Source organism: Polypterus senegalus, chromosome 18, assembly GCF_016835505.1.
Source record: "Polypterus senegalus isolate Bchr_013 chromosome 18, ASM1683550v1, whole genome shotgun sequence".
Taxonomy (NCBI): Eukaryota; Metazoa; Chordata; class Cladistia; order Polypteriformes; family Polypteridae; genus Polypterus; species Polypterus senegalus.
Genome location: NC_053171.1, coordinates 16,659,023 through 16,685,156, shown reverse-complemented (window position 1 = coordinate 16,685,156; position 26,134 = coordinate 16,659,023). Strand labels below are relative to the sequence as shown.

Genomic DNA, 26,134 nt, shown 5'->3' with positions numbered 1-26,134 from the left:
CAAACACATGGGAAACAACAAAGGCAGCTTATATACAAGGACAAAACCAAAAATAAAGAATGATCCACCTAATCAACATAAAAAAAAAAAAATCAAAAATGAACAAAGGAGACATCAGGCATGAATTTGAACCCCCAACCAGGGGAGAAACTCTGGCTAAGACATGACACTGTATCTGCGGTCTTAGGTGTATTACAACTGGTGCAGAACTTTGTGTGCACTGATGATGGTGTCCTTCCATCTACCTCTGCGCTTTCTTGTTGCTTCTTGGGAATTGTAGTCCCCGTGTCAGCACTTGCTTTTGGGTTGCCCCCCTCTCGTTGATACGCCATATAGCCAACATTTTAAGTTGCACCAACAGCAATGCACATGTAAAATGTTTGAAAAGAATGAGGTCCCTTTTTCACATAATTGGAAAACAGACAGATTGGAATTTTAACCCTGCACATCTTTGGATGCAAAAGGAGTGAAGTGCTACATGGACAGGGGGAGAACATGCATATGGACAATGACTGGACTGGGATATGACTAGGATTCCGCGTTTCTCACTTTCACCATTCTTGGTATAAATGAATGGGGAAAACCTTTATTGTAGAAGTTTCACATGGCTAAACATAACCGATTACACATTGGTTGCAATCTCCATTGGCAGTAGAATTGGTTGCAATCTCCATTGGCAGTAGAATGAGTCGTACTGAGGAGCTCAGTGACTTTAAACGTGGCACTGTCACAGGATGCCACCTTTGCCGCATCTCAGTACATGAAATTTCTGCTCTGCAAGATCTAGTCACCTGTCACGTGTAAGTGCTGTTATTATGAAGTGGAAGCATCAAGGACCAATAACAGTTCAGCCATGGAGCGGTAGACCACCCAGACATTTAGAGCAGTGCCACCATGTGCTGAAGTGCGTAGAAAGCGTTCCAAACTGCATCAGGAAGCAACACCAGCACAAGATTGGGAATTGGGAACTTCATGAAATGGATATCAGGGCGGCACGGTGGCGCAGTGGTAGTGCTGCTGCCTCGCAGTTAGGAGACCCGGGTTCGCTTCCCGGGTCCTCCCTGCGTGGAGTTTGCATGTTCTCCCCGTGTCTGCGTGGGTTTCCTCCGGGCGCTCCGGTTTCCTCCCACAGTCCAAAGACATGCAGGTTAGGTGGATTGGCAATTCTAAATTGGCCCTAGTGTGTGCTTGGTTTGTGGGTGTGTTTGTGTCTGTCCTGCGGTGGGTTGGCACCCTGCCCAGGATTGGTTCCTGCCTTGTGCCCTGTGTTGGCTGGGATTGGCTCCAGCAGACCCCCGTGACCCTGTATTCGGGTTCAGCGGGTTAGACAATGGATGGATGGATGAAATGGATATCCGAGCTCCCCATGCGCAATTCCAAGCATCAGCTGGAATGTTGTAAAGCAGGTCATCTTTAGACTCTGCAGCAGTGCAAAATGTTTTCTTCTGGTGTAATTAATTACACTTCACTATCTGCAGATCTGACGGTTGAGTCTGGGTTGGGTGGATGCCAATTTGGACTCCATATTAATTCCAATAGTTTTGGAAAGGGTTGTCCAATAAGGTGTGATTATGAGAAATCCACAGATTTCTTTGAAGTGGAAGCACCCAGGAGCAACAACAGCTTAGCCAATGAAGTGGTAGACCACCCAAACTTTTAGAGCAGTGCCACCAAGTGCTGAAGTGCATAGAAATCACCTACCCAGTTACAAACTGTCCTGGGAGCTTCATGAAATGGGTGTCCACGTTCAAGCAGCTGCACACAAGCCCACGGTCACTATGTGCAATTCCAAGAGTCAGCTGGAGTGGTGTAAAGCAGGCCATCTTTGGACTCTGGAGCAGTGGAAATGTCTTCTTCTGGAGTGATGAATCACACTTGACTATCTGCAAATCTGATGGATGAATCTGGGTTTGATGGATGCCAATATGGATTCCATATTAATGCCCATGGTTTTGGAATGGAATGTCCAATAAGGTGTGATGATGAGAAATCCACACACAGATTTTTGTGAAGTGGAAGAACTGAGGAGCAACATCAACTCAGTCAATGAAGTGGTAGACCACCCAAACTCACAGAGTGCTGAAGTGCCTAAGAATCTCCTATTCTGTGGATTGCATCTCGCAACAAAGTTCCAAACTTTCTCTGGAAGCACCATCGGCACAAGAACTGTACGTCAGGAGCTTCATGGAATGGGTTTGTGCATACATGCCTAAGGTTGCCGGTACCATGTCAGTTGTCAACTGCAAAGCAGGCCACCATTGGACTCTGGAACAACAGATGTGTTCTCTGGAGTGATGTGTCACTCTTCAGTGTCTGGCAGTCTGATAGATGAATCTGGCTTTGGTGGATGCTAGGAAGACCTTCTGAACTGCATAGTGCCTACTGTAAAGTTTGATGGAGGAGGTATAATGGCCAGGTTTGGGCTCAGTCCCTTGGTTCCAGTGAAGGATCCTGTCCTAACAAAGATATTTTAGACAATTGTGCTCCTCCAACATTGTGGCAGCAATTTACGGAAGACGCTTATCTGTTCCAGTATGACCAGGTTCTTGGAGACGTGTAGTGGTCAGCAAAGAGCCCTAAACTCAACCCTACTGAACACTCTTGGGATGAACTGCAATGCAGATTGCGAGTCAGGTCTTCTTTTTCAACATTAACCTGACCTCACAAACTCTCCTTTGGCTGATGGGGCACGAAGTCCAAACAAACACACTCCAAAATCTCGTGTAAAGAGAAGAACAGGCTGTTATAAGTGCAATGGAAGTGCCAACTCCACATTAATGCCCACAGTTTTGGAACGGGATGGCCTGTTGTCCCCAATCCTTTGGTCATTTCCACGCATGGATGTTTACCGTGGCACTAAAAAGAGCTGCATGTTAGTCAGAGATGCTACATGCAAGTAAGAATTTCACTGTGCCCCATACTTGTGACAACACTCCTACTCCTCCTAGTACCCATTTATTTTGTTAAGCACAGCTTGATCCATTCGTGCTTTTGTTTCTTCAAGGTCAAAGACAGCTGGGCAGTACAAGATGCCTTAAATGTCAATATGACAGCATTTGTAACCTGTGAGATCATGGGGAACATATTGAGATCTGCCCGGAAGGCACATTAGCCTGAAATCATGGTTAAGTGGTGTGATGCTGCCCACTGCGCCATGGTGCCGCCTTTATTTGTTACATGACGGAACAGTGACCTGCAGCTTAGATTTCATCCTCTCTGCAGTGCTAACCAGTGAAGGCAATTAATAAAATCAAACCGGACTGACCATTTGAGATAAGCCATGCAGAACATTGTTCAAGACAGACACGGCTGCTGGAAACAAGCAGAGCAGAACTTGACGCACTTTCAGGGCTTCAGTTAAAATGCTTTTGCCTTGATGCATGGATTCAGAAGGCATACTGGGAGAGGAACCCTGTTTGTGTGTAACAGAGAGACCTTCGCAGCTCAATTCTTTCTACATACAGACAAGAGCACTGCCAATAAGAGCCCACCGCTGGGCTCGCTGGGTCTGCAGAGCGGAGAAAGCATTCTCGCTGTTCGACCTTTGGCTTGAAAGAAAACAATTCACATCAAGAGCCTGAACGTCACACCGTCCGCCTGAGCGCCTCGCATGTTACTTAACGATGTACTCGCCAATGCTGAACAAACCCTGCTGCTCTCTCGGCCTTTCATACTCTACTTAAGCGTTTATTTCTAAATTTAACTCTTAAGTCTACCAGATTTATTCTGGCACAGATTTTTGCTGGAGGCGCCCCTATTTTTCTTTTTGGTGTTCATTTTGTAACCGAATGACTCCTGGTGGATATTTAAAATTGAATGCAATATCCACCGTAATAAAAGGATAAATGTCCGTGTGTCTGTGCAGTTGCTATGTTTCTATGATTCCAACAGTTGGCTCTAATAATTTGCATTGCATTTTGTCAGTCCAACAGATGACACATCACAACATTAGCACTACTTTTATGAATCCCATACCAAATGACATATAACTGAGACATATACATTTCATTTGTCCTTCCAACAGATGGTGTATGACAAACATTAACACTGCTTTAACGAATCAATACCAAATGCCATATACCAGAGACATTTGCGTTGCGTTTGTCATTTCAGCAGATGCTGCATCACAAACATTAACACTGCTTTTATGAATCCCATAACAAATGGCATATAACAGAGACATATGAATTGCATTTTCCATTTCAATAGATGGCCCATTACACATATTTGTAGCCATTGTCACACACGTGCGACTAGGAGTGAGCTGAGTGGACTAAGTGGAGGTAATTACCTGCCAGGCCAGGGGGTGGCAGGGTGCACTGAACCTACCTCTGTTATCTCTACACTCCAAGTATAATTTTACTTTGTTCCTTGTAAGTTTTATCTTGTTATTTTGAAATTCAGTTCCCTGTGTGTCCAAAACTTGGCACCCTGTGACTTCTGGCTTTTCCCAAAACTAAAATCACTTTTGAAAGGGAAGAGATCTCAAATGGTCAATGAGATTCAGGTAAATCCGACAAGGAAGCTGACGGCAATTCCAACATAGGATGTTGCAGAGTGTTTCGAACAGTGGAAGAGATGCTGGAAGAAGTGTGTGAGGTCCCAAGGTGCCTACTTTGAAGGGGACAGGGTCGTCATTGTCCCATGTACAATGTTTTGTGTATCTTCTTCAGTAAGTTTTTTTTTTTTTTTATATTACATGGCTGGATACTTTCCGGTCAGACTTCGAATATGTGTGTAAGAAAATGTGAAATGGGGGCTTTTGAGAATATTGTTGTTAAGTTTGTACCTAATAATTAATGTAACATAACTTCAGGTTGGCAGGTAGCCAAGACCATGGATCAAGTCTCAGTTATCCCGTTTTGACTGATACAACATTTTAAAAATAGCTATCAAACCACAGTATAAAAGAGACTACTGAGAGAGGTAGACACAAAGGCAAATGTGACACAGATAAAAAGGAGGGATGACAGTGCAGTGCTGATATGAGAGTGAGAGCGCAGGCAGTCCTGAAGCTGCACTGAACCATCATGCTACAAAAGTGCAGTGCCGCCTACAATGAGCTCGCAATAAAGAACAGGACAATAAAGACAATATCATGGCGATGCGAACTTTAAAGAAGGCCACAGCTGGATTAAGGAGAATAGACTCTTTATATTACCTGGATGTCTTTCTCTAAGTTGTGCAGAAGCCAAGCTTGCTTCACAGACTTTGATTTGAACTGCTGAGACGGCATGCTTTCTTCTACTGTTTAATTTAATTATTTAATGTTGGTCTCTCTACGAATAACCATAAGTAGTGATTATATTAAAGTTTGCATATTTCCTCACTGAAACTTGCCTTGTTTATTGATCTCATCTGCCCCAGGGTGCATGTTCGAGTGATTCTTTATTTGTTTAGCTCTGTGATGGTGTGGGTTGGCTGCATGCTCCCACTTTGCTTTGGGAGGCTGTTGAACCTGCCACCGTCGATAGTCATGACTGAGATGAGCCGGGCGAACAAGGACACGCTCATGCAGCAAGGGGTGGGTGTAACAAGTGTTCAAGTAGTTGTATTTAATTGACCAAAAACCAAACTAAACAATGTTCCAAACAAGCACTGCAGTGCAATTCATCTTCTTGTTAAATAAATAATCCTCTAAAAATGGTGGTCATGGAGGTTAAAAACAACCCGTTAAAATGAGGTCAAAATCCCTTAGGTGAATCCTTTTAAAGCTGACATTTGCTCTGCTTACCCCGGAGACATCCTACCGACAGGCACAGCCAACCTTTTCTCCCAGATTCGGATCCCAGCTGTCCATGTCTCCTAGCAGGGTGACATGCTAAACCTCCTTTCTCCTATGCGCGGGTCCCTGCTGCTATATGTAGCCCTGGTAGAGCGTTGGGCTGAGCCTCGCTGACTCCTGCTGCTCCTCTTCGGTCTTACGTGGAAGAGTTGCTTGACCAATGGGTCACTCCAGCTCCCTACACGTTCAGCCAGAGTGATCGTCTTCAGCCCCCTCGCGTTGGCCTTACGCTCCTCTATGGGTCTTTCCTCCCGGCTACCTGCCTCCTTTCCTCTGCCGTTTCTGCCATTCTGTCCTTCATATAACCTCCCTCTCTCTCTCTCACTCTGTTTGTTTTCTGTATGCGGCATGATCAGCCAAGTATCCCAATTAGCCTTGGAGAGAAGTGTGCCTGCACACAACCTGCACCCGCATATTCATTTAAAATTCACCTGACACCATGGACCACTTTTCACAAGCTCTTTCAGTGGTAATGATATGGCTTCATTAGAGTGCATGTTTGTTCAGATGAAAGCTGTACTTGTTCTGATAGAATTGTGCAGCCCTTCCAGGGGTAATGATGAGGTAACCATCTTCTGGACCATGCTATGTTTTGCCAGCCACAGCCTTATCTCTGTGTTATAATTGTGCAGCCCTTTCAGTGTAACGGTGAAGTAAACCAGCTTGTAGCGTTGTTACGGACTTAGGAACTGCGTATCCCAGCTGCCCCTTGGGTTTGCACTATTGGACAGTTTCATTGCGTGCAAGGGTGGCTGGGAGGAAGGCGGGCCCTTTAAAAGCAGAAACTGGCAAGAGACATTAAGAGAAGAATCACTGTTGTCTGATTGTCTGAGCCATGTCTGTTTCTCCTGTTTGGATTATACGTGGTTGTCCTGGATTACTGTCTCGATTAGATATAAGTTCTGTGTCGTGCCTGTCTACATTGTGCGTCATTGGAGGGAGCGCTCCCAGGCAACTCATCCCCAAACGCTTCAGAAATGGTAGGATAAACTTTATATTCACCTCTACGATCAGTTCACAGGATCTGCCCCTCTCTGAGTTTCTGTTGCATCCGATACATGGGACTGGTTTACAGACTTTGTGGTGATGGTTTATTGTTAGGTGTTTATTGTTGGGTTTTGTATTTAGGGGAAGGGAAGGTTTAACTGCTTATTTTTTGTTCATACTTCCTTTTCATTTAACATACCTCATATTTATTTGATCTCTGATGTATTTCATGTCTCTGTGTATGAGTGGTGCGAGTCAGGCCAAGGCTGAGTGTGTTCCTGAGATCCCCCCAAAAAAACAAACAAATCACAGTCCCTACAACGATGGGAATCTGAGTGGCACTGGAACGCTACAAGCTTCTATCTGTGTTAAGGTTTTGAAGCTGAGTTTGGTAGCCTTGGTCATATTGCTCTCTGAGAGTTGTGGAGCCCTTTCAGGAGTAACGATGAGGTAACCAGTTTCTGTCCACTGCTTAGATTTTGAAGCTGAGGTTGCCAAACTTGGCCATATTGCTCTATGTGATTTGTGTAGACCTTTCAGGCTGGGTAACAATGAGTTATCCACCTTTGGGCCTTGGCTAAGGTTTTGAAGCTGAATTCACCAGCCTCAGCCATATTGCTGACACTTTTTCAGGAGTAACGATGAGGTAACTTGTGGGACTCTGTTAAGGTTACATTCCAAATTTAACTTTCCAGCTACACATTTCTTTCACTATCTTCAAATTAGGAACTTTGTTAAACAGAACCTTCCAGATTTTCCTCATCTTGCACCCTCGTCCATGCTGGAAAAATTATTGCTCAATCTCAAGGAGTTAGACTCCATCTCTACAATATATAAAATCCTTTTACAATCCCTTCCTTTCAAAGATCCAAGAGGACACTGGGAAAATGACCTCTCAATTAATATATCAGAAAAGGAGTGGAAAGTAGCAATGCAGAGAATTCACTCAAGCTCCATATGCGCAAAGCATACAATTATACAACTCAAAATTATATATCGAGCACATCTGTCTCGACTGAAACTCTCCAAAATGTTTCCAGGACATGATCCAACCTGCGAACGTTGCAACCTAGTCCCAGCCTCAACAGGTCACATGTTCTGGGCCTGCACCAAATTAACATCATTCTGGACAAAAATTTTTAATTACCTCTCAGACAGCCTTGGACTCACAATCCCTCCTAACCCATTAACAGCTGTGTTTGGGGTTCGTCCAGAGGGTCTTAAAGTGGAGAAAGACAAACAAATTGTGATTGCATTCACTACACTGTTGGCACGCAGACTTATTCTGATAAACTGGAAGAACCCAAACTCTCCTCTTTTAAGTCAGTGGGAAACCGATGTGTTATATTATTTGAAATTAGAAAAAATCAAATACTCAGTTAGAGGATCTGTACAGACTTTTTTCAAAACATGGCAGGATCTAATCAGTAATATTTTAAAATAAGTTCATAAAGCACAGAGATTTTTTTTTAAATTAGGTATGTTTACAAGCCTTAAATTTAACGTTATTTGGCTTGCTCTCTCTCAGGGGTGGGGAGCGATCTGTTCTTAACTCAATTTTTCTTTTGTAAAATCTTGATTGCTTTGTATGGATTGTAAAAAAAAATAATAAAATAAAATTAAAAAAAAAAATAAATAAATAAATAAATAAAAAAAGGTTTTGAAAAAAAGTTGTGGAAAGTAATGAATAAATAAATGAGGTTGCCAAACTGAGCCAAAAAGGTTTTGATGCTGAGGTCATCAGCCTTGGTCGTTTTGCTCTGTGAGAGTTGTGGAGCCCTTTCAGGAGTAATGATCAGGTAACCCAGCTTTTCGCCACTGCTAAGGTTTTGAAGCTGAGGTTGCCAAACTGAGCCATGTTGCTGTATTAAAACTGTGCAGCCCTTTCAGAGGTAACGATGAGGTAACCAGCTTCGGGCCTCTGTTATGGTTTTGAAGCTGAGGTGGGCAGCATCGGTTGTTTTACTCTGTGAGAAGTGTGGAGCCCTTTCAGAGGTAATGATAAGGTAACCTTGTTCTGGCCACTGCTAAGCTTTTGAAGCAGAGGTTTCCAAACTTGGTTATATTGTTCTGTTTGATTTCTGCAGCCCTTTCAGGGTGGGTAACAATGAGGAACCCAGCTTTGGGCCTCTGTTAAGGTTTTGAAGCTGAGATCACCAGCCTCGGCCATATTGCTGTGTTAGAATTGTGCAGCTCTTTCAGGAGTAATGTTGAGGTAACCAGTTTCTGGCCCCTTGCTAAGGTTTTGAAGCTGAAGTCTCCAGTGTCTGCTATATATTGATCTGTGTTTTAGAATGAGTGATAAGTAAATGTCAAATAGGCAAGCATTGTGTGATGCACATGTAAGTCAAGGCAAATAATTTAGGAATTTCCAGAATTAACATATGTACAATATATAAAAAAAAAAATCTTCCCACAACAAAACACAAACTCAGTGATCTCCTGATCTGAAATCTTTCAGCCCTGGTCTAAACAGCCAGAGGGAGCGCTCAGGAGTGGTGATTTAAAGACAGCAAACGCAACAATAATATGTCTAAATTAAAACTGATAAGTGATATCAGTCAAATATACCACAATATACACAAGTAAAACTCATTCTTACATGCTTTGTAAAGCGCTTTGTGTTGGTGTGCCTCTTTGGAGGGTATTATAGAAAATAAAACTGTTGATTATCAAAATGTTTCAGCCCACCAAATCAGCAGGGCATTCAGGAGGTTGTATTTTAATGGGATTAATATCGGAATGGGTTATCCAGCTGTCATGGGTTTGCCATGGATATGAGGAGCACCACAACGATACAGAATAAGGGAACAACTCAATGGTGTCCAGAGAGAAAGAGAAAGAGGAAAATCCACAGTTGCAATTTTACAACACCTTTTTATACCAGTGTGGCCATATAGGGGCTGCCAGGGGGTCCTGAGCCTTGTAAAACCTGGGATGGTTGCTGTCTAACTCCCATTCTCACTTTGTGACTTTTGTGGAGCACTCCATTTTTCATCCCTAACTTAGCCTGGTCTAAGAAAGTGTGTGGATAAAGTGGTGGAGCTTTAAAGAGAAAGGGCACAGGAACGGGTTTAGAGAGAAGGTTTTAAATGAAGTGAAGTCATTTGAGTGCCTGGGGAAATGGTGGGAGAAGAGTAGCAAAGTTGCTTTGAGAGTAGGGGAAAAGGTGTCAGGTAGAACGAAGGACAGAGACCTCCAGGGGACAAGGAGATATGGGAGTAGAACAGAGAGATGCTGGAAGTGACAAAGCCTGTGAAGGTGGCAAAGAAGACATGGCACCAATCAGGGAGGGAGGAAATGTATAGACAGATGGCAAGATGGCAAAAAGGGCAGTAGTGAGAACCAAGGTACAAACTTTGGAGAAGGTGCATGAAAAACTGAAGACAAAAGAGGGAGAGAAAGAAGGATTTCAGAGTCGTGAACACTAAAAACTTTGGTCAGATAAAGCAGATGAAAGATAAGCATGACGTGGTCTTAAATGAGCAGGATATGATCAAGAATAGATGGAAGAGATTATTTGAAAATATGTTGATGGAAGAAAATCCAAGTGTAGTACTCGGGAATGGAGTCCCAGATGAAGGGATAGTACCAAGAATAAGGAGGGAGGAAGTAAAGGAGGCACTGAAATGAATGAAGAAATGAAAGGCAACATGATCAGATGAAATACCAGCAGATGTGTGGAAGAGTTTAGGGGAAGAGGGAGTAAATGTGTTGTCGGATCTAATGAAGAATATGTATGAACAGGACAGAATAACAGAGAAGTGGAGGAACTGTGGGATTAGGAGAAGGGAGATATTCAGGATTGTGGAAACTATAGAGTGATAAAGCTGATGTCACACACAATGAAAATTTTGGAAAGGGTCATAGAGAGAAGGCTTAGGGAAGAGGCCACCAGAGGGGAGGAACAGTTTGACTTTATGCCTGGGAGAGGAACATCTAATGCAGCCTTTGCATTGAGACTGCTCATAGAGAAACATCAAGAAAACCAGAGGAGGTTTTATAAGGCATTTATCGATTTGGAGAAAGCTTACAATAGAGTCAAGAGGTTTGGACGTACATGAGAGAGAAAGGAGGGCCAGAAAAGTGTGTGAGAATTGTACAAGGTATGTATGAGGGAGCGAGGACTTGGGTGTGAAGCAGTGTAGGGGTAACAAAAAAGTCCCAGGTTAGAGTAGGTCTGCACCAGGGGTCTTGCTTAAGTCCTTACCTCTTTGATCTGGTTATGGAGGTGTTGAGTCATGGCATTAAAGACCAATACCCCTAATGGAGGCTTTTTGGTGATGTGCTCTATAGCATTAGAAAGGATGTGGAGAGAAAGTTGGAGGAATGGAGAAGACTTTTGGAAGACAGAGGGTGCAAGATAAATAGGAAGAAGACAGAATTTCTGAGATTTAATGATAATCAGGATTCAGAAGTTAGCCTGTAGCAAGAGCTATTGAAAAGAGTGGAGAAGCTTAAATATCAAGGATCAGCTGCATCCCAAGATGGAAAATTAAATGCAGAGATAATCCACAGAGCGCAGTGTGGATGGAACAATTGGTAGAAGGTCTCAGGAGTATTGTGTGTTTGAAGAATCAATGTGAAGGTTAAAAGTAAGGATTTTAAGACCAGCAATGATATATGGAGCTGAGACGTGGGCAGTGAAGGGACAGGCAAGAGAAGAAGTTGGATGTGTGGAAACAAAAGGACAGAATAAGAAATGAGACAATCAGAGGTACAACAAAAGTGGGAGAGGAATCAAAGAAAGTATGCTGAAGTGGTATGGACATGTGATGAGGAGAAACAATGTAGATGTGGACAGGAGAGTGATGGGGATGGAAGAGTAGGGGAAAAGAAACTGAGGGAAGCCAAAGCAGAGGTGGATGGATAAAGTAAAAGAAGATCTGAAGGAAAAGGGTCTGACTGGCCAAGAGGTGCAGGACCGAGATATATGAAGAAGTTTGATCAAGCACATCAACCTCACATAGAAGTGGGAAAAGATGAAGAAGGAGAAGAAGAAGAGAAAATGTGTGCATGTGCTTGATTTTGCCCTAGGATGGACTGGTATTCATTCTAAGGTTGATTGTAGCCTGGACACTGAATTAAAATAATCAGGTTTGATCATAGATGGATGTGGGGTCGTGGGGTCCAGCGGCTTTGGGGCATCTGTTGGTGAAGAAAGATTCATTAATCCTGACTTTCCTGACAATGCTGTGATCTTCGCGGAGTCAATGGAGGTTCTGATCGGGGTGCTCGAGAGACTGAGCGAAGAGTCTGAGTGCCTGGACTTGCGAGTGTCCTGATAAAAACCAACATCCAGGCCTTTAATGATCTCTTAGGCATGGCCATCAGCAGTGTCTCTGTCTGCAGAGAGAGTGTCGACCTCATCAAGAAGTTTACTTACCTTGGCAGTGACATTCATGTCTCTGCTGACTCTTCCTACGAAGTCAGTAGATGGATTGGAAGGGCATGGGGGGTCATGAGGTCGCTGGAAAGGGTTGTGTGACACTCTCAATATTTTTGCAAAAGGACAAATGTCCAAGTCTTTATAGTCCTGGTGCTTCCTGTCTTGCTATATGGTTGCGAGACATGGACACTATCCAGTAACCTGAGATGAGGGCTGGTCTCTTTTGGTACGGTGTCTCTTCCGGAAAATCCTTGGGTACCATTGGTTTGACGTTGTGTCGAATGAGCAGTTGCTCATGGAGTCCCAAATGAGGCACATTACCTGCATTGTGAGGGAGCATCAGTTACGGCACTACGGCCATGTGGTGCGTTTCCCTGATGGCCATCCAGCTTGTAAGATCCTCATTGTTGAGAACCCGAGTCGCTGGACCAGGCCAAGGGTTCACCCACATAACACCTGGGTGTGCCAGATAGAGGGTCATTTCTGGAGGGTGAGACTGGACCGCATGTCTGCCTGGAGGGTTGCCAACTGGAATCCTAAGTTGTTTCATTGTGTAGTGGGTGCAGCAACGCAATATACCAGTGCATGCTCCCCAACTTGACTTGATGGACAGATGGATGGATGGATGAATGGAAGAACGGATATCCCATTATACCTCAATTAGTAATACACTACATTTATTATTTATTAAATCTATTATGGGACATTTATTAATATTTCACAAACCTGCCAACTGTGATACGGTGACAGATATGACAGTAAAAACAAAGAACATTTAGTAGAAACACAGAACGCAAATGTCCTACAGACAACATGTATTATCTATCTAAGTTCTAACCTGTTTATCCATTTCAGGGTCCCTTTTGGGCACAAGGCTAGAATAATCCCAGTATGGAGGCCATACCATGCAGTATATTCAGGGTAATGTACACATACTGTACAGTATATATGCATTTTTAAGCCTACACCTGATTGTTAAAATCTTAACAGGTCCTGATCTGTTGGTCTTCTCCAGCTTAACCTTCACTGCTACTATTTTGTTGTGAGATGCCCCTTCTGTGGTTGGTGTCATGGTGCAGATTTTGCTTTTTATTTTTATTTTTAAATTTACAGACTTTTCTTTGGCCTCTACAATTAGTGGTGGTAGGGTTTTGGTAGTTTTGAGGTCAGGGAGTTTATTGGGCTGGTCTGTTTTATGATTTAGGATGTTTCTGAAGACATTCCTTTTAAAATACATCTTCTCGAGGTGCCATTTTGTTTCTAGTATTAGTGCTTCCATTGTTTGCTGTTTGTAAACACAGGGCTGCCAGGATGGTGCTTGGTGTGTGTTACACGTGACATAACTAATACGAACGTATAAAGGTCAGCGTCATACCCTCCTGCACTGTCCAGGTTTGTGACTAATTCAAAAGTTAAGACCTTAGCGTCCTTGCTGTTAAAAATCTCTAGCTACAACTTTGATTTACATCTCATGTTTTGGCTTTGGCCAACAATCTTGTGAACAATCTCGCTTTTTGACTCCTTCACGACGTCTCCCAGATTACGCACTGGCTGTCAATTTAAATCACATCCTCCCAGTTTTGACAGTTTTTATTACTGTTATGTTCCATCTCCTGATTCCATCCTACTTAAAACTGCTGCCGCCCGGTGCCATCATGACACTTGGTTCATGATGTATGCCTGATGCTACTGGAAAACTCTCAGGCCCTCAGGACCCTTGCATTGGGTTAAATGGCTTGAAAATGAATACATGAATGGATTTTATTGTTGGGAGTTTTTATATAGTTCTCATAGAAAGTGTCAGACTTTATGGATTGGTCTCCCACATTTTGAGTTGGTTATGCCTTATGCTGAGCTCATTACCATTATCATGTAGTGCATGACAGGAACTGACCCTGGATAAGGTGGCAACTCTTTGCAAGGCAAATTAAGGCAAACAGTGGCTGTGCCATCCACTCTCACACAATTGGCCAGTGCAGAGTCAAAGGTTAATCTGACATGCATGCATTTTCTTAACCCGCTATGTGAGCTCACTGTCAAGCCAGGGAGGCAGAACTCACACCGGGATAGGATGGCAACAAATGTCATGGCACACTTGCAACAGCAAAAGAGAATAACTTACACATTTTTAAGATATGGTGTGGAGAGCCAGAATATCTGAAGAAAAAATACAACTAGACACAAGAAGAATGTATTGATTGTTAGTTCTTGGGCAAGGACTTCAACCCAGCACTGTGCAGCTATGAGGGAGCAGTGCTGTGCCACCATGCAGTCCATTTTTTTTATTATATGTGGCTATATATATGTGTGTGCGTGTTTACATATACACACAGGTGGGCAGTGTGGCGGAGTGGTTAAGGCTTTGAACTTCAAACCCTGAGGTTGTGGGTTCAGATCCTGCCGCTGACTCTGTGTGACCCTGAGAAAGTCACTTGATCTGCCTGAGCTTCAACTGGAAAACCTAACCAATTGTGTCACAAATGTTGTAAGGCGTCAGCCAAAAAAGGAAATGTATGAAATGTATGTTGGGCTAAATAGTCTGTTCTTGTCCAAATGTTTCCAATATTTATTTGTGCAGTTGTGTAAAACACGTGTCCAATTATTTCCTTAGAGTAGAGGAGAAAAACCCAGTGGGGAATTAACATCGCTACTGACACATTATCACAAGATCCGTCCCTTCCAGCTCTCTTGGTATTTAAACCGTTCCCCACCATTTACTGTCAAACCTGGTTAGAGTTCCTCCTGTCTTTAGTGTAACTTCACACAGAACTTAGCTGATCTTTTTTATTTATGCACATTGCACAAGTATACTTTTTGTCCTTTGGACATCATTACTAAATGGGGCATCCCTCGGGACCCTCATTTTGACTTGTGTCCTCTTCTGTGTGTATGGGAGACAGTTTACGGGCTCAAATAAATGTGTTTCTCAGCTGGACCTCAGCTTCCACTTTCCACTTTTCCTTCTGCAGACCATTGTGAGAATCTGCCTCCTAAGATCTTCCAGTTCCAGCCCCCTTGATGTCACTGAACCTGTCTCTTCTTTTCATGGGGTAACTTCGTGTGCCTCAAACTCTTTTGCCCAGCACTTCCTCTCTCGATCCCATTCCCATAAAGCCTGCTTCACAAACTGTGTCAATTCAAAGTGCGTTGCTCACCTCCTATCCGCTTTTTGATGGTCATCCATTACCTGTTCAGAAAGCATCATTTGTATTCTTGCGAATGCTTCCCCTTTATTGAAAGTGACACGGGTTACACCTCAGGACAAAGTTTAAAAAACCAATAAACAAACAATTATTGCTAGCTAAGCGGAGCCAAGTTACGCTCCAACATGTGGCCAGAGGCAGACCGATTCGAACGGAGGCTGGCGTGGGAGTGAGGAGGGCTACACCCGGCTCCCCTCTCCTGACATCACGCTTCTCCCTCCCCTCGGCCCACAGCCTCTGTCTCAGATTAGCGTGAATATATCGCTCCTGCAAGCGAACTATGATTCTTAGCGTGATGATAGAAGTCGCAAAATCAACCGGAATGTTCAAGAAATTTATAGAAAAAAAAAGATCTAAATCCGTTAAGTAGTTCTCTCGTGAAAAGCGGATACAGTGATCCCTCACTATATCGCGCTTCGACTTTCGCGGCTTCACTCCATTGCAGATTTTAAATGTAAGCATATCTAAATATATATCACGGATTTTTCACTGGTTCGCGGATTTCTGTGGACAATGGGTCTTTTAATTTATGGTACATGCTTCCTCAGTTTGTTTGCCCAGTTGATTTCATACAAGGAACGCTATTGGCAGATGGCTGAGAAGCTACCCAATCAGAGCACGTATTACATATTAAATAAAACTCCTCAATGATATACGATATGCTTCCTGCGCGGTGCTTCGCACACTTCAAAGCTCTAACAGCCCGTATTGATTTTTGATTGTTTGCTTTTCTCTGTCTCTCTCACTCTCTCTGACATTCTCTGCTCCTGACGGAGGAGGTGTGAGCAGAGGGGCTGTTTGCTTAGAAGATACGGACGCGCCTCTAAAAAATGCTGAAAGACTACCTTCACATTGATCCCTTCATTGCGGCGCTTTATCCGGTGCTTTGTTTACTTAAAAGCACGTATTGATTTTTTGATTGTTTGCTTTTCTCTGTCTCTCTCACTCTCTCTGACATTCTCTGCTCCTGATGCAGACACTCCTTTGAAGAGAAGATATATTTGCATTCTTTTAATTGTGAGAAAGAACTGTCATCTCTGTCTTGTCATGGAGCACAGTTTAAACTTTTGACTAAAGGGTGTTATTTCATGTCTATAGGGCTCTAATAATGTTAACAGTGTGGGAGAGTTTATAAGGGCTTAAAATATATAAAAATAACTACACAAACATATGGTTTCTACTTCACGGATTTTCACCTATCGCGGGGCGTTCTGGAACGCAACCCCTGCGATTGAGGAGGGATTACTGTAGACATACAGATAGACAGGCAGATGTTGGATTTTATATATATATGGAGATACTAGGGGGCGCTCGCTTCACTCCCCAACCCCCTGGCTTGTCCTACGTACCAGCCACTTCGCGTCTCTGCCGCTCGCGTATGTGGATTTCACTTTCAGCAAACAACAAATCTTTTAATTGTCGCGGATACGCCTCTTCAATGGGAAGAAACACTACTTTTCCCTGATGGCAACACGAATTAGACGATCTACAAGTCTCCGACTTAAAGTTAAAATCCGAACAATATATTCAATCTCTTTTTGCTGTTCCGTTATTCCATAGAGTAATAATTTCCATTTGTTTCTTCGCTAATGCAATCTTTACTATCAGCATTTTGAGACTTTCAAATTTTAGTACTTTCATTATCTGTAAGGTTTTTGAAACTCTTTGTGATGTTCTACTTTGTCATCTACTCTTTGTCTTTTATTCCCAGCTCTGGGCATTGTTAAATCTCTTGGCACAAAGTGTTGTCTCACTGGACTTGAAAGTATCTCTCGTATCGTCTCATCCCAGGATTTTTATATATATATATACTGTATACTGTGTATATATATACTCAGCAAAAAAAGAAACGTCCCTTTTTCAGGACTGTGTATTTCAACAATAATGTTTTAAAAATCCAAATAACTTTCCAGATCTTCATTGTAAAGGGTTTAAACAATGTTTTCCATGCATGTTCAATTAACCATAATCAATTAATTAACATGCACCTGTGGAATGGTCGTTAAGACCTTAACAGCTTACAGAAAGTAGACATTTAAGGTCACAGTTCTAAAAACGCAGGACACTAAAGAGACTTGTCTACCGACTGTGAAAGATGCCCAGGGTCCCTGCTCATCTGCGTGAACGTGCATTAGGCATGCTGCAGGGAGGCATGAGGACTGCTGATGTGGCTAGCTAGGGCAATAAATTGCCATGTCCGCACTGTGAGATGCCTAAGACAGCGCTACAGGGAGACAGGAAGGACAGCTGATCATCCTTGCAGTGGAAGACCACGTGTAACAACACCTGCACAGGATCGGTACATCCGAATATCACACCTGCGTGACAGGTACAGGATGGCCACAACAACTGCCCGAGTCACACCAGGAACACACAATCCCTCCATCAGTGCTCAGACTGTCCGCAATAGGCTGAGAGAGGCTGGACTGAGGGCTTGTAGGCCTGTTGTAAGGCAGGTCCTTACCAGACATCACCAGCAACAACGCCGCCTATGGGCACAAACCCACCTTCGCTGGACCAGACAGGAGTGGCAAAAAGTGCTCTTCACTGATGAGTCACAGTTTTGTCTCACCAGGGGTGATGGACGGATTCGTGTTTATCGTCGAAGGAATTGCACGTCTGGGACCTGTTGGATCGCAGGGTGAGGGCTAGGGCCATTCCCCCCAGAAATGTCCAGGAACTTGCAGGTGCCTTGGTGGAAGAGTGGAGTAACATCTCACAGCAAGAACTGACAAATCTGGTCCAGTCCATGAGGAGGAGATGCACTGCAGTACTTCAAGCAGCTGGTGGCCACATCACATACTGACTGGTACTTTGGATTTTGAGCCTCCCTTCATTCAGGGACACATTGTGAAACATTTTTAGTTTATGTCTTATGGTGTTGACTGTTTTAGTGTTCATACAAATATTTACACATTAAGTTTACTGAAAGTAAAAACAGTTGAAAGTCAGAGGACTTTTTTTTTGTTGACTATATATATTTATACGAGGTGTGGCAGAAAAGTAATGAGACTGATTTTTTATTTACCAGTTTTTATTTTTTTCAAACATCAATGTTATCCCCTTCAAAGTAGTTCCCTTGGGCAGCTACACACCGATGGAGACGTTGTTCCCAGTGTTGGTAGCAGCGCTGGAAGTCTTCAACCGGTATGGTCTTCAGCATGTCCGTTACACTCTTTTGGATGTTTTCTAAAGTCCCGAAATGACGTCCTTTGAGGACATTTTTCAGTTTAGGAAAAAGGAAAAATTCACACGGACTGAGGTCAGGTGAATAAGGGGGCTGGGGAACCACAGGAATGCCTTTTGAGGTCAAAAATTCTGTTATGGAGAGGGCAGTTTTTGGGCACCATTTTGGCACAGACCTTTCGCATGTGCAAATGTTCAGTCAAAATTTGATGAACGGTAAATCTGTTCAAATTTAATTGTTCACTCGACATTCTTAATGTTAAACGACGGTCTGATCTCACAAGAGTGTTCACACGTTCGATGTTTTCATTGGTTTTCGAAGTTGAAGGCCTCCCTGAACGGTGTTCAATCTTCAACGTGTTTTCTGCCTTCCAAAAATGATTTGTGCCAGCGAAAAACTTGAGCTCGGGTTAAGGAATGTTCCCCATAGGCCTGTTTTAACTTTTCAAACGTCACACTTGCCGTTTAATGGCACAACGTTGCTCCAAATTCCGCTGTTCCATTTTGCGTGACACACAACTTCGCTAATAGCAGTCACAAAAATCACGTAGTTAACGGAAGGAGTTGAAACTCGCACTGAGCTATGGCAGGGTACTGATACACGTGCTCTATTAAGGACAACAGCGCAGCGTTGCCAGAATGCTTGCAGTGTTGCCAGTCTCATTACTTTTCTGCCACACCATGTATACAGTAAAAACTTGAGTATCTGTCACTCGATTAACTGTCAACACCATTAACTGTCAGGGCAAAACACCTCTCCCTTTTGCTAGCTCGTAGTGTTTTCCCCAACACAATATGTCATGCCACATTTTTAAATCACAGTGTCATTTACGTACCTTCAGCTTTAATAGCGTTTTGTAGCTTTTCTCTTTTGTTATAATTAAACTATAATACATTGTTATGCCCGATAAACATATGCGTGTGGTGTTGGAATTGTCACAAATATTGAAATTAGTAAACGTTTACGAAATGGCAAAAGCGTTTCAAGCATTGATTCAATGTACAGAGTAGGAAGAACAACATTGAATGATATAAAGCGTGAGGCTGACAAAACTGAAAAACGTGTTGAAAATGGAAACCACTGATGGTCATGCTATTCTGTATTAATGTTAATATTCTTCTGCATTGTGTCACACACGTGCGCATGGGAGGCAACTAAAGGGCTTGAGTGAAGGCAGTTCGGAGGCATCTTTTTCTCCCTTGCCTGTAGACCATTCCCGGGGGATTTCACCTGGCTCTCCTGACATCACTTCCGGGACTGAGCCAATGGAAGTCGGCCACACCAGCTCCAGTCCCTCTGATGTCACGTCCGGCTGTGAACCAATGGTGGAAGACCACGTGCCGGGTCCATATGACCTCACTTCCTGTCTCCCCCTTTAAAACCTGCCTCTTTACCTTTGTTTCCTCAGTCTTGTTTTGGACTCAGTTGAATGCACTTCAGTGCTGATTATTTGTTAAAACGACTTTTGCAGCCAGGATACCACATTATACGGGTGGCTGCCCCAAACCTTTATCTATCCATGTCTCGTTCTTGTGACAATTGTAACATTCTTTTTAAATTCTGTCACATTTTGTTAATATGTTGTGACGTGCAGGCAGCTTGTGATGCGCTGTGTAGGAGCAGAATGGGCGGAATGACTGCTGTGTAAGTGATAGGACTGGGTGAAAGGCTTCTGTTCTCTGAGGGGCGGACACGTCTCACGGGAGATGAGTGACAGGAGAAAAAGGAAGGTGTGGCAGAAGGAAGTTTGGAGTAGGGAGTCGGGAGACCATCAGCAGGAGTGTTAGCGATACAGAAAAAGACACCACGTGAGTGACCGGAGATAAACTGATTGGTAGGGAAAGATTACTTTTATTGTTTTAGAGATGTGCTCCGTAACCCAGATAACGGAGTATAAGACAGGGCATCGTTGGTTATGAAACAAAGACTCCAAGTAAAACATTGAAAACTCCAGGACCTCTCAGATGTGTTTGTTTATTATGCTGGTCGTTACAACATTATATGAATTGATTAGTTTTGTTAATAGTATATTATATTTTGTTAATTTTTTTTTTTATAAATCAATATGACTAATCGCTAATATAATCTACTGTATATCATTTTTAAAGTAGCTGTTCTGTTATTAATCTTCTCTCTTATCCATCATAACCTCGATGGATAATTGAAGTTTTACTTTAAATATGTATATTATATATATGTGTGTTTGTGTGTGTGTATATATATATATATATATATATATATATATATATATATATATTATATATACAGAGAGAGAGAGAGAGTGCAAAAGGACATACAGCAGAAAAAAATGGAAAGATGCACAGAAGAAAGAACAGAGTCAAGTCAAAGTGAGAGTCAAAACCAAAAATCAAAAAAGACAGAACATCAGAGCCAAACTGTAACCAAACATTGGGGTTAAAAGGCAGCACTTTATTTCAATAACCAGTAATCAAAATAACAAATAAAGTGAGTTGCTAGGTTTGTTCCAGTCTCAGATACAAAGTGGCCATCAAGACAACCTTCTAATCCCTCACAAATTACCCCGATGTCATGATCCTAGAGGCCAGTCCCCCAGCAAACACAAAATGGCTACCCCATAATCTAAACAAATTGGCGTCTGAAAAAACATGAAATAAAAGTCAGTTTCAAAATGAAGACTCCAATGAAGAAAATGACCACAGAATTAAGTTCCATGAGTGCGTAGACTCCAGAAATGACACCAAGATTATTTTTATCGACTCAGAAAAGCCTGAACATAATTCAAAAAGAACTCAATTTGTAACATATAGATAGACACACATGCATAGGCTATGCCTTACGGACGCGGGATCGACAAAATTACGGGGAAGGATTTGAATGCGACACCTGTACTAACACCGTCTCACCATCTCTCAGAGTGGAGGAGGGCTAATCTGAGGGACACCAATGCCCCTTCACTGGAGCCAATGGTCATCCGCCTCCACCAGCATCACCTGACCCCCAGGGTCATGGACAGTATTGACCAGGAGCTCAGGCCCAAAGAGCGAGTGTCCCAGTATACGTCATGCGTGATTTATTTTATCCAAAACAATACAGATGTCTGGTGCCCCAACTCTTCCTTTATCTTTAGTGTCTAGTGATATATTTTAAAATGATTTTAAAAAGAGCTTTTTCACCTCTCTAAACTATCTACACATCCATTTATCCATCAATTTTCAGAACACAGTTTTATCCCGTACAGGGTCATGGAGAGCAGGAGACTGTCTCAGCTCCACTGACAGCAAGTCAGAGACCAAACATGGACAGCACACCGTAAAGTGGTCCCTGATATCCATAAATTGTGAACTTGAGTTCTGTCCTGTCCAGAGACTGATGGGCATTTTAGATGTTCTATAAATGACGTTCCAGCATGCCCAGGGTTAATTTAATGCTGTAGATGGTACCATGGGAGCCATATGGTGCCCTGAAAGGAAACTGTGCAGGATGTTTTCATACATTTTCATGCACCTTCAGATTGAAGTCCAGGAGCCCCCCCTGCATTTACCTGACAATCCCGCCGCACACATTGACTCACTCACTCCCATTAAAGACAAGCAAGCCCACTGCAACACCTAATTGCTTTTTTTCCAGCCATTCAGAAGACGGAGCACCAGCCTAAATGCCCTGGGCTCGGGGAGATGTCCTCCATGGACAGACTGCGCTGCCCCCACACACAATCACTTCACAAATCAACTCCTCCACCAGGGCCTACCTTCTGCTCATGATGCAAAGCCGGCCGACTGCTTCATAGTCTCTCGCTTCACAGGCCTGATCCAGCAGTTCCTCTTTGGAGTCCCATCCTTCGGCCGCCTTCTGCGTTACTTCAAGGGGAGGTGTCAGGGATACTGTAATCAGAATCAGTCATCAAGGAGCAGTTCTACAGAGAGCCAGGAAACTGGATCCTAAAAATGGGCATCCAGCCACCTCAGCGCAAAATCCAAGAAATGAAAAGGCTTTTAGCGTTACTGCCTTGCACAGCACGAAGGGGGCCGACCCCATACGTTTGTTCTTTTTATTCTTCTTTTTCATAAGTATACTGTGAGTCATAACCTAAGAAGAAGAAGAGAGGAGGAGGAGGAGGAGGAGGAGGGCTGTTGTTGATCAGGTAGAAATGCTGATTCAGAGTCCCCTTCTGTTTCCATAGTGCTTTGCATTTTTTTAGTCACATAATACAGGCAGCGGGTGTTTTTTTTTTTTTTCGTAACCCGCCCTACCAGTTTATTCTGCAGTGGCAGGTTCCTCCGTCAGCAAAATTGGAGACACTAACTCTGGAGAAGTAATTAATCAAACCACTGGGTGCCAGGTAGGAAAACCAAACAAGCAAAGGAACACCTGAGGCCTTGTCATCCGCCGCAATCAGTCATCACGGCACTGGGCAGACGCTCTGATTAGCCACGTCCATCAGCTGATCAGTAATTATCAGCAAAAGAAAAAAAAAAAAAAAACAATTTATAGACTTTTACTGCAGTTGACAGGCCACAGAGAAATCTCAAAGTGACCGAGTGACTAGGCAGGGCTGTGGCGTGCAAGGTCCAGTACCAGCAAGACGTGGCTACGTGGTAGGACTACACTTTGGGCAAACCGATACCTGCTTACAATTTCAGTTTTATAGAGTGCCTTTCAGTCATGAACACGTTACTTTAAAAGTCCAGAATTAAAGTTTCTATCATTATTTACAGTAGGTGGCCGGGCATAGGAAGTTAATGGAAGTGGACACTAAACGGGACATCCAGTGGTCTGAAGGCTAGTGTTTAATACTGTGACCATATTGACTGGCACAGAGAGGCAGTCACAGATAGATACATAGATATGAAAGGTACTTTAAAATAGATAGACATAAAAGACACTATATAATAGATAGATAGATAGATAGATAGATAGATAGATAGATAGATAGATAGATAGACTGATAAGGCACTGCATAATACTGTAGATAGATAGATAGATGTTAAAGGCACTATATAATAGATAGATAACTGTAGATGTAAAAGGCACTATATAATAGATAGATAGATAGATAGATAGATAGATGTTAAAGGCACTTTATAATAGATAGATAGATAGATGTGAAAGGTGCTATATAATAGATAGATAGAATGGAAAGGGGCTGATAGATAGATAGGGTTAAATTGTTCCTGTAAGTACCTTTGAATTCCATGAAACCAAAGTATAATAGTCACCTTTACACATCTCTCCATGATTACTGAGTACATGTTCAAGCTGACATATGTAAAAAACACAGTATCACCATCTGCTCAATGCACTACTTCAGAGAGATCTTCAAACAAGAAACTGCCTATGGAAAGCTTTTTCAGCAAGCTAGGACCAAATATGAAGAGTATCATTGGACATATCAGTGAATGATATCTGCTAAGCTTTAATGTGAGATCATTTAAGAGATGCTTATACTTTGAATTATGTCAACCTTTAGCAATGCATTCAAAGCCCAGTGTTGCCAGCCTACTGCCTTGGTGTCTCCTTTGCTCTTCTATGTGGAGAATTAGACAGGTAGGTAGAAAGCCACCATGTGATAGATATATAGATAGATAGATAGATAACTTTCTGCATTTAATAGACGCCTCGTTTAAGTGGCACACACTTATTCTACCCTTATTATTCACATTTCTGTTTCAGGTTCAGCACAGACAGGTCACGTAACTCTTTAACGTCACGGAGTGAGTTTGACCTAGGACCTAGTGGACGACCACAAAACCTTAACCACATGGTCACTCTGTCTTTCAGCTATGTTCCACCTTAGAAATTAAGTAACTCTTCTAGATCTAAACTTCCCAAAAATTCAGCATTTTGTATTACAAAGAAACAGGTGTCCATCCATCTGTTTTCCTAACCTGCATATCCAGGACAAAAGTGCAGGGCAACTGGAGCCTATCCCAACAATCATATGGCACAAGGGAGGAACAACACCAGGATTGGACACCAGCCCATCATAGGGTGAGCACACACACACACACACACACGCACACACACACACACAAGCACATACAGGCCAGCATGTCTGTGGGAGGAAACCGGAGCACTCAGAGGAAGCCCACACGGACACAACACTACATAACTGCAAAGAACCAATCTGTCAGCCCTTCTATTCTTTTAGGATGTTAAAAGTTTGAAGTGAAATCATTGAGCAGCTGTTTGAAGTTGAATTTATACAGGATGAGCGTTGCCAAAACAAAATGAAATACTGTGAGAGATATCATGTGGGAACTAGCGATGGAACAGACCAGGGGTCCTGGATTGTGTAGGTTAGTCCACCATACTTGTAAGAGCTATTTAGGTCATGTTAGGCCCTTAACCTCCAATTGCTCCATCCAAGGTATGACATTAATTTGCTTTCATCTCTGCAAGGAGGTCCTACAATTTATAGGGAAAACTTGAGGGTTGGTGGCAGGATTGTCACTCCAGCCACCATAAAAAAAAACTTCCCACTGTTCCAGTGTGGTGCTGAGGTGTCCCAGTCCAGGGGGTTCATCTTGTGGTGGGTGCAGCACATGCTCCTGACCAAGCTGATAGAAGTATTTTCTTAGTTATGTTAAATGTTTCCCTATGTATTAGTGCAGTCTGTGGGAGGTCATATTATAACCCCCACATAATAAAATATCGGTATTTCAAGAGTCTGTTTTTTTTTTTTTGCTCCCATTTTTGTATCACACTTCAGTCCAGTAGGTGGCGTGGCAGTATTGCACCGTATGTTGATTAGCTGACTGCCATTACACAAAAGAAGAAGAAGAAGATTAGTCTCAGTTAGTGACCTGCCTTGGCATGGAGAGCACACAGTTTCAAACTGTGCCCAGTTGTATATAACGTAACATGCTCTATTGAAGGTGCAGTTCCATACGTATGGAACTTACTGAGTGTATGAAGTAAAACATGGAGAAGGAATGCATCTTTAAGAATAGAAAAAGAAAAAGTTAACTTTAAAGAAGAAACATTTGTTGCCTTTTATCCTGTGTTGTCTATTCTCGTGTGAACTGCTTGCTTTGAATTTATTAAAACAAAGTTTTTTTTTTGGAGAAATTTCCTTTGGTACGCGTTTCATTCCTGCCTTAGCTACTTAGTAGTTGGAGCTTCCAGATGAGGTCCACTTAGATGACAATCGACTGAAACCCCAGACAGGTGACCCTCCATGGAACTCCTTCTGGGTCCACCGGCAGCTGAAAAATCAGCAAGACAACAAAAGTTGGTGGTGGACTTCTATTGTGCCAAAGAGCACGTGAGACAAGTCACCATTCAGGTGGTCGATGTGGAGGAGGCACAGAGCTACAAGCACCTCAGGGTTCTCACTGACAGCCACCTGGAGGGGTCTGACAACACAAGAGGGGCCGGAGAAGACTGGACATCTCGAGGAGATTCTGTTCTTTTGAAGTGAGCAGCAAGCTGCTGGAAATGTTCTTCTAAACTGGTGTAGCCAACATAATGTTCTACTCGGTGGTCTCCTGGGGAAGAAACTTAACTTTGATAAAAAAAGGCACAATGTCTGAAGAAATTTATTACGAAAGCCTGCTTCATCACCGGGTAAAGCCTGGACACACTTGAAGCTGTTCTGGAAA

At 42.8% G+C, this 26,134-nt stretch overlaps 1 protein-coding gene across 1 annotated transcript in view; it reads right to left on the bottom strand.

Moving 5' to 3' along the window:
• The window catches only part of c18h14orf180 (chromosome 18 C14orf180 homolog), a 79,096-nt gene that overhangs the window by 47,279 nt on the left and 5,683 nt on the right, over positions 1-26,134 (bottom strand). The window contains exon 2 of the mRNA XM_039740952.1: positions 22,282-22,414. Within this exon, the coding sequence (XP_039596886.1) occupies positions 22,282-22,414 (133 nt within the window). The remainder of the gene's footprint in view (positions 1-22,281; positions 22,415-26,134) is intronic.